We start from the raw sequence: 9,085 nt of genomic DNA, 5'->3' as shown, positions 1-9,085 counted from the left end.
GGGCGGGGGTGTGGCATTGGGGTACGCCCTGTGACTGAGTCAACAGGGAGAAAGGCCCTGAAGTGACAGGTACATTTTCTTCACAGAAGACAGTTCGGTAGTTGGAGTCAGGGATCCTTTCCTTGCTTCCGTGGGCAAGAGGAAAAGGATTTGAGAGATAGCGTCTCCATTACCACTTCTGGGCTGAAGTATAGCAGGAGCAAAAAGTAAAGGTAAATGTCGAAGTTCTAACCATTCAACTGTACAGCAGGGTTACTGATGCCCAACAGAAAACCACACCCTATTGCATTTTCCATCTTCTAAACTTGAGTTTCCATAGCCTAATAAGCTCTCGAGTTGGAAAATCGATTTTGTTAGACTCATATGTGACCAATTAGGACACTGGTAAAAACAAAAGAAAGTGAATATATTTAAAAGCCCTCTTTATTTGTAAGACAGATGTTGAGTTATATGAACTTTCTAGGGCCATAAATGAAAACATAGTTTAAAAGAGAAATATTTTGACAGTAAATGAAAATTACCATAAATCACCTATTTAGTAGCTGGCTTGCTTCTCCTCAGTTTGAAAGGTATTTCCAGTTGAGAGCAGTAAATGTATATAATAGGCCCCTACTTTGTCCCCAAAAGCCCAGCCTGAGTAGCAAGCTGGGGAGGCAACGGCCAATCAAGAGGGCATAATGACCCCTCTGGTGTTGCAATCAGGTAAAACACACCCCAGAGTTAGAGTGACACATTTCTGGTGTTAGGTAATCATTTAATTAAGGGGAGGTTGAGGTTGCTAAACACGTATCACTCTACAATGTCCAAGAGGAAATTTCAGCCATTGTTAACTCCAGATTGGGTATTGTCCTGGTGAGTAAAAGGATCCCAAGGTGGCATTCAAAGAATCACCCGAGTCTCTGTATATGGGAGCCACCATAGGACAAAAGGCAAAAGATGCATTTTGGCACCTTCCCTTAGCTCTTTCACATGGACAATACTGAGATGAGTGAAAGCCAGTGAAAGTGTTCTTCAGAAAGTAGTGAGAAATATAGGCAGATTTGCTGTCCAAATAGACTTGGCTGGCTGTAATAACACATGTTCCCATGAATGTCTTTCTGCCCCCAAATTAAAAATAAACATGGATGGGAGTAGTTACTACCTCCTTTCCCAATTCTTCCACTCCTATAGTCAATAAAGATGTTGCAGAATCCTAGACCAGGGTGAAAACACAGTGGTGAGAAGTTCAGGAGCCTGAGAGCCTGAAGGAACACCATACAACTGACATGGCAACTTGAGTGAGAACACATGCTCCTGGGGACACACATGTGGAGTAGCGGGAGAGAGCAGTTCCAGCACCAGATCCAGAGTCACTAGGGGAAGGTGGGACTATGGTGACACTGTCTTCTTAATATTCAATTCTGCTCCAGTAGAACATGGTACCCAGGAGAACCCAAAACTAGAATACAAAAGAAAAACAAAAACAGAAAAATAATAAAAGAAATGGTTTAGGAACATCTCATGCTTGGGAGAAAAATGACATTAGGTTCATTCAGGCTTTGTGACACTGGATTTTTAAGGGTACTCTTGCCTAAGCAATGTCAGTCATTTCTGTGTTAAACTAGCCCCCTTGGGAATTCTTCCTTCGTCCCATCAGGGCTGATTACCCTCTAGTGGATTCCTGCTTCTAGTATGTGTCATTTGGAATATGAGTTTCTTGCTTCTGGTATGAACTTCTGTTCCCAGGGTACTCTCTCTTTTCCCAAAAGTGCTTGTGACCTGGAACAACTGCCCTCAAGGAACTCAAGATATTTGCCTCAGGCAAGGGGTTAGAATATATGGGTTCTGTGGCAGATCTGCCAGTCACTCCCAATATTTGTAAAGTAATATAATAACATCTTCACTGATCCCAGAGTTAGGAGATTGAATGAGATAGTGAAGTAATAATAATAGTGTCTAATGTTTACTGATAACTTACTATATATCAGGCCCTGTTCTAATACCTGCACCTATAACTCAAGTTAATGCTTCCAAAACCCTAGGAAGAAACCGAGGCCCAGAGAAGATAAGCAACTTAAACAAGGTCACAGAACTAGTAGGTGGTGAAGCTGGGGTTCGAGCTCAGGCAGCCAGCTTCAGAGTTTAGTTGTTTAACCACTGTGGAAAAGCCTGCAGTAAGCAGCACTTAACTGGATGTGCCCAGGAGCCCTCCTTAAGCACAATTCTTTGGAACCCTTGTATTTCTCTGTTCCTTGTACGACAGGAGTCTGGCTAACTACCTAGCTACTATTGTGGGGATTTAATGTTAAGAGTGTTTGACATAGTGCCTTGTCTGTGGCAGGCCTTCAATAGATCTAGTTTCCATTCCTATTTTGCACTTCAAGGGACTTACAATATCCAGAGTCCAGTCTATTTGATGCTTGTAGAAATATCAAAGGTTTCAACTGGTCTCGAGTTCAAAGATTCTCAAAAGCCTTTACACATTAGCCCATATAGTTTCTGCTAGCATTGCACAAAACAAACTTCACTGTTATCATTTCTCATTCATTCAACAGGTTTTTAAGCACTTACTGCATGCTCTGCTCTGCTAGGCACTGGGGATACAAAAAGCAGATGGCTGCCAGGCTTTGGGCAGAGACAAATCCCTCACAGTGGAGCGGGTCCCAGCTAGAGGTGTGTGCAGGGTGTCGCACGGGCTCCTAAGAGGGTGGATCGAGGGCTCATAGAAGACCTCTCGATGGAGCTGCTTTTCCTTTCCTTCCTGCCTCACTCAGTTTCTCACCCCAAACCCAACATTTATTTTATTTTATTTATTTATCATTGAGTTGATTGAGGTGACATTGGTTAATAAAAACTATATAGGTTCCAAGTGCACAATTTCCAACCTTTCTTAAAGTGTGGTATACAAACAACTGATGGGCCCTTTTAGGGGTCTACAATGAGAGAATATTTACATAACAATATTATGACTTTATTTGCCCTTTTTGCTATTTCCACATTTGCATGGACGGTGCAAAGGCAGTGGAAGGTACAACTGCTGTCATCTTAATTGTCATTGTATTCTTCACTGCTATGTGCTTGGAGGAAAAAAAAAGCCAAGTTTACTTGAAATGTCCTTGATGAAGCAGTAACAATTACTAATTTTATTAAATGTTGACCTTTGAGTACACATCTTCTTAATATTCTGTATGTTAGAAAGGAAGTATGCTTAAAGCAGTTTTGTTGCAAATTGAAATATGAGGGTTGTCTTGAGGAAAAGCACTTTGGTGATTATTTGAGTTGTGCACTGAACAGGATATTTTTTCATGGAAACCATTTTTACTTGGGGAAAACAAAAAACACTAACAGATGAGCCTATGGTTATTTAGAGTTGGGTGTTTGACAGACATTTTCTGGAAAAGTTATAAAGTGAGTCTTCCACTTTGAGGAAAACAGCTGACAATATTTGTTGCTAGTGATACATTTGAGCTTTCAAACCAAAATCATAAAACTTGTATTTGTCACCATGAACTTGCACTACCCCAATGCTTAAATTCTTTTCCAACATGGCAATATCAGTGAATGTGATTTCTTGGTATTGCATGAAGAAATCAACCAACATTTGGAAGATTACATAACACAATGAATCAGTATTTTTCCAGATAACCAATGCATGATGTTATAGACTCATGCATGAGTAAAAGGTTTATGCCAAGTGCAAGACAAACCAATGTAATATATTCTAATGTAGCAGAGTTGAAAAGTTCATAGACATAGTTCATACTACTTGTCAAGTTTTGTGTAATACTGAAGGAGAATATTCACGCTTATCTTTCAGTAAGGTGTTTGAAACATTCCTGTATTTTTTTCAACTACTTATCTGTGTGAGGATGGATTTTCTTCAAATCCTTCAACCCAAGCAACATATTATAACAGATTGGCTGAAAAACCCAATATGAGAATCCAGCTGTCTTCTCTTAAGCCACACATTAAAGAAGGTTTCAAAAATGTAAAACAATGCCACTTTTCTCTCTCTCTCTTTTTTGTTTTGTTTTGGAAAACAATCCTTTTTTCTACAAAAATATGTTATTAATGCTAACATGCAATTGATTTAACATTGTTATTTTAAACAAATTAGTAAGTATTTTGAAGTTTCTGTGTTACCTTTCAATAGTGTAAACATCAGTAGAGAGAGCCTCCATATACAAAAGCTCTTTGAAGATCTTGATAATTTGAGAGAGGTTCTGAATTTAAAAGTTTAGAACTGCTTCCCTAATACAATGACTCTTAATCCTGACAGCAAATTAGAATCATCTGGAAAAAATTTTAAAAATGTCTGGGCTCTGCTCTTAGATCAACTGAACTAGAATCTCAGAAGTTGGGGTCTAGGCATGCTTTGGTTTCTTCAAGCACCCACAGGAGATTTTGATTCACAGCCAGGGCTGAGAGAACCACCCCTCCACCCTCTGGCTGCACGTGTTTCCAGTAACGTGGGCATTGAGACAGGTGAGACTGGCTGAGGAAGCTCTTTGGAAGGAGCTAGGCAGATTAGTGTCTGGCAGGAGCCATGTAGAGAGATGGCAGTCTTTGATAGCTCACTGTAATGAATTAATGAGATTTCGAGACCTGGAGGATCAGGCAAGTGCATCCCAACCACCCAGAAGAAGGATCTGGTTCACAGGGCACATCCTTTCCCTGGCATGGGAAGGTATTCCTACCTCCCAAGGGAATGCGCTGGCCTTGCTCAGGTGCCAGCAGCTAGCTTCCTGGCTAGCCCTCAGGTCTGAGGTTTTGCTTCCAGACAGTCTAGTGTGCTTGGGCTAACCAGGAACAGTCTCAAGGTCTCTCCTTATTATCTCCTCTCAGAAATAAAGCACATGCCAGAAAATACTCACAGTCCAGCAGAGAATGGCAAATCCAAACCAGGCAACGCCCCAGGCATGTCGGTTCATTGGCCCAGAGATCAGTTCATAGCAGCCCTGGAGGAGTGGGCGATTCCACATCAGTGTGAGAAGAACCAGAAAAACAGATGTAAGAGATGGGTGTGAATCCACATCTACCCTATTTCCACATCCCGATGCCAGTTATTAACAGTGCTTTGCCCAGGGAATAGAAATAATTCTGTCAAACTACTTTTCATTATCACCATTATTTATGTCTTTATCATTCAGTCTAATAAAGGTCTTGCTATTTTTTTTTTGTAATCACCTCCAAGTAAAGCTTTTTTTAAAAAAGGTGCTGCTATTTTAGCCTAACGTTGTTTCTTATTGAAAATGTGGGTAATGTAAAATATTTTTAATAAAAATTGCATTTTTTCTTTTCCAAAAGATTGTATTGCTGATTTGTTTCAGGGCAAAGTTACTTTTTGATTTGTTTGTTTTTGAATAAAAGTGCTTCTGGTCTATGAAAACCAGAGGGATTTTTTAAAAAATCATTAAAGGGACCCCTTTAGAAAGTACCATACTTTCTAAATTTTCATTTGACATCATATTTCAACATATCTTTATTGGTTCTAGTGAGACCTTGAAGAGTCTCAGTATGTGTGCAAAAGCATGATTCATTTTTCATCCATCAAGTTATTCATTCATGCATGCCATAATCCAGTAAGTTTTATACATGGCACACTCCGTTCTAGTCACTGTGCAAAGTGCTGGAGTGATACGACACACACATGTAGGGCCAGACCTGCTCTCTGAGTGACCTCCCTAAAGCCCTGGGAATCACATGGAATGCCTACAAAATGCAAAAAACAGGCTGGTTCCCTGAACCACAGAGGTTCACAGGAAAGTGTCTTCAAAAGGATGACCTTGAAGTTTAGGCCCTGCCCAGTGGCTACAGGTGGCTGCTTGAGGTTCTGTCCTTTCTGACCCCGCCCCAGTCCCTTGGCAATCCACTGGCAAGCCCTGCCTTTGCAATGCCTTGATTTCTCACAATTCTTCTCCATCTATGTTACAAGCACCTCCATTCAACTAGATGCTCAAATGAAAAATCCTGGAATTACCCTAAACTGTTTTTCTCTTATTTGATGTCAAATATAATCCTCTCAGGTCTACTTCTACAATATATCTCAAATCCAAACACATATTACTTTCTGCTACCATGTTGGTCTATCATGTCCTTCTCACTCCAGGATTACTACAAGAGCCTTCTAACTGGTCTCCCTGCGGCCTGAGTCCACTCTTGGCACTCTACTAGTCTTCATACAATGCCAGAGGGATCCCTGTAAAACAGGAGTCCGATCACTTCACATCCCTGCTCCAAACCCGCCAATGGCTTCCCGTCATCCTTAAAATGACATTCTAAGCCCTCACAATGGCCTACAGGCACTGTATGATATGGCCCTGCCTCTCTCTATGACCCCAGCTTCACTGCCAGAGGCTATTTTACTGTAAAACTAATGAGCTTGAGCTTCAGGGCTGCTATTTGCAAGAACATTTCAAAGCCCTGTACCTAATTTTGTATTTTTAAAATGATTCTATTTATTTATTTTTAGAGGGAAGGGAGGGAGAAAGAGAGGGAGAAAACATTGATTGGTTGCCTTTCACATGCTCCCAAATGGGGAACTGGCCCACAACCTAGGCATGTGTACTGACCTGGAATCGAACTAGCGACCTTTTGTTTTTCAGGATTATGCCCAACCCATTGAGCCATGCTGGTCAGAGAAGTCCTATACCTAATTTTGTGTGCGTATTTGTAATTGTTTTTTTCTAAGGAGGATTCCTTTCTACAAATCTTATAAGATTCAGTTTTTACAAAATCTAGACCCATCCTATCATTCCACTCTTCCTTCACTCATTCTGGTCTTGCCATATTGATGTCGTTGATGTTCCTTCAAAAAGCTAAGAATGCTCTTCCTTCAGGGACTTTGTACTTGCTGCCTCCTTCATTTAGAACCCTCTTCCCCAATCTTCTTTAAGGGAGGGTCTCATTTACTCACCTAATTCAGAACTCTGCACAAATATCATTTCAACAAAGCCTTTTTTGACAACCACAGAGACAAATAACCTTTCCCCCATCATTCTTTATATACTTATCCTGCTTTATTTCTGCTTATGGCATTTATCACTACCTGAAATTTATCATGTATTTGGTGATTTGTTTATTGTCTGTCTCTTTAGGGCCTTTGGGGAATATTTCCATGTTCTTTCTTGACTTTGAGTCTGGGCTCTGGAACCAGACTGTTAAGAGGGCAGGGATTTTATCCTGTTTGTTTTTGGATCTCTAGAATCTCTAGAACAAGTGCCTGGCACAAAGTAGCCACCTAATAAACACTGATAGGATGAATGAAACATGATAGGAAATAATGATACAGCAATATCATATGTGACACAGTTGATGATTCACAAACACTCTTATATTCATTTTTCGCTTGATCCTCCCAACAATCCTGGGATGTGATCATTTGTCCAATAATATGTATGAGTCCACTTATGTCTGGCGCCAGGCTCTGGGCTGGGCATTCAGTTGTGACAAGACAGAAATGGGTCTTGCTCTCATGGAGCTCACAAACAAAAACTCAGTTTTTTCACCTCTTCTCATTTAGTGCCTTTTCATCATTATAGTGGTGCTTAACTGGATGTTCCTTAGCTTCATCCATCATAACCTTCTTGAGTGTGGTAATCAAAACTTTCACATTGCATTTCTGTGGCAGATAGACCATGATTGTATGAGGTCTGTCCAGAAGGTATCCAGCCATATAATATGACAAATAGAGACATTTACTGAAGAAGATACAAGATACAACAAACATTATACATAGGACAATGACACCTCGGTCCCCTTCAAAGTGGGTACCTTGGGACCTCACATCGTATTCCCAATCACAATCAGCTGCCCCATCATATTTTCCTGAATCACATTGATGGTCTGAAATCTATTCCCTTTCGAAGGTGATTTTAATTTTGGGAAAAGCCAGAAGTTACAGGGCGCCAAATCTGGGCTGTAAGAGAGCTGAGTAATCTGGGTGATTTAATGTTTTACCAAAAAACTCTGCATGAGACATGATGCATGAGTGGGTGTGTTACCATGATGAAGCTGCCAATCCCCAGTTGCCCACAGGTGCAGCCTTCTGAATCATCTGAATAGTTTCTGCAGAGGAATGCTCAAGCTTAGCACAAAATCTGATGCAGATTTGTTGCTCTACTCGCTTAGTCATTTTGAATGTGGCAGCCACACAGGACACACGCTTACTCAATGGTGTCTACCGCCCCCACTGACTAGTACAGTGAAGCCATCATTGTTACACATGTGCATTCCAGTCCACTCTCCTTGGCTACCAGGTTACAACGATGTCATGCAAACAATTCTCATTATATTAACAATGGCTGGATTTTTTCTGGACAGACCTCGTAAGAATATGCACACCTGCACCTGACATGTTATGTAAAATTTGGTTGATTCCCATTATTACCACACTTATGATGACTTCCCTAATTTTGTTAGCATTCATTTGTACAATGTAGATCTTGAAAAGCTACAATATTAACATGAAAAAGAGAGCCATTCATCTTTTAATTTGCCTACTCACCAAACATTTATCAATGCCTGCTTTGTGCCAGGTATTATGCTATGTATTGAAGATATAGAACTAAATAATTCATGGCCCTCAAGTAGGCTAATAGAAAAAACAGACTTGCAAACAAGCAGTTACAATTTAGTTCAAGGTGGCAACTGCAATAACAGAAATGAAGCATAAGAGGTACTAGGATGGCTTATTTTGCTTTGTGGAGCAGGAATGCTATAGGAAAATTAGCAGGCCCTATAACTTAGAAGAATGGTGGTGTGTAAGAATTTGGGGAGCAGGGATGAGGAGAATTGGAAAGGATTAATAGATAAGAGATTATGTTGAGGATGAAAAATGAGTGAGACTGAGAAAGTAGGAACACAGGGAGTCAGGGACAGAGAAGAATTTCAGAATTTAGAAATCTGGCTTGGGAATAGGGCTGAGTGATAAATTAGTAGTTGTGGTGCATCTAGTGTGTAGTAGAGGTGGAAATATTAAGGACAAGGTGATGCCAAAGAATCGTAAGAGAGGGTGCTGGAAGGGTTGTAAAAATAGGTACGTAGGACTTCCAGCCAAGATGAAGGCCTAGACAGATGCGCTCCACAGCTAAGAAGGAATATAGCT

General features: G+C 40.5%; 1 protein-coding gene across 3 annotated transcripts in view; it reads right to left on the bottom strand.

The window, feature by feature from the left end:
- Positions 1-405: 405 nt before the first annotated feature.
- Positions 406-9,085, bottom strand: part of UPK1B (uroplakin 1B) — a 32,238-nt gene continuing 23,558 nt past the window's right edge. For all 3 annotated transcript variants that reach the window (XM_090265212.1, XM_090265280.1, XM_090265185.1), the window contains 2 exons: positions 4,854-4,937; positions 406-1,438 (listed from right to left, as the gene is read on the bottom strand). In XM_090265212.1, coding sequence (XP_090121338.1) covers positions 1,388-1,438; positions 4,854-4,937 — 135 coding nt within the window. In that variant the 3' untranslated portion in view covers positions 406-1,387. The remainder of the gene's footprint in view (positions 1,439-4,853; positions 4,938-9,085) is intronic.

This window comes from Furipterus horrens, unplaced genomic scaffold (genome assembly GCF_987537825.1).
Source record: "Furipterus horrens unplaced genomic scaffold, mFurHor1.1.pri manual_scaffold_1, whole genome shotgun sequence".
Classification (NCBI taxonomy): domain Eukaryota; kingdom Metazoa; phylum Chordata; class Mammalia; order Chiroptera; family Furipteridae; genus Furipterus; species Furipterus horrens.
This window is presented reverse-complemented; position numbering and strand designations above follow the sequence as displayed.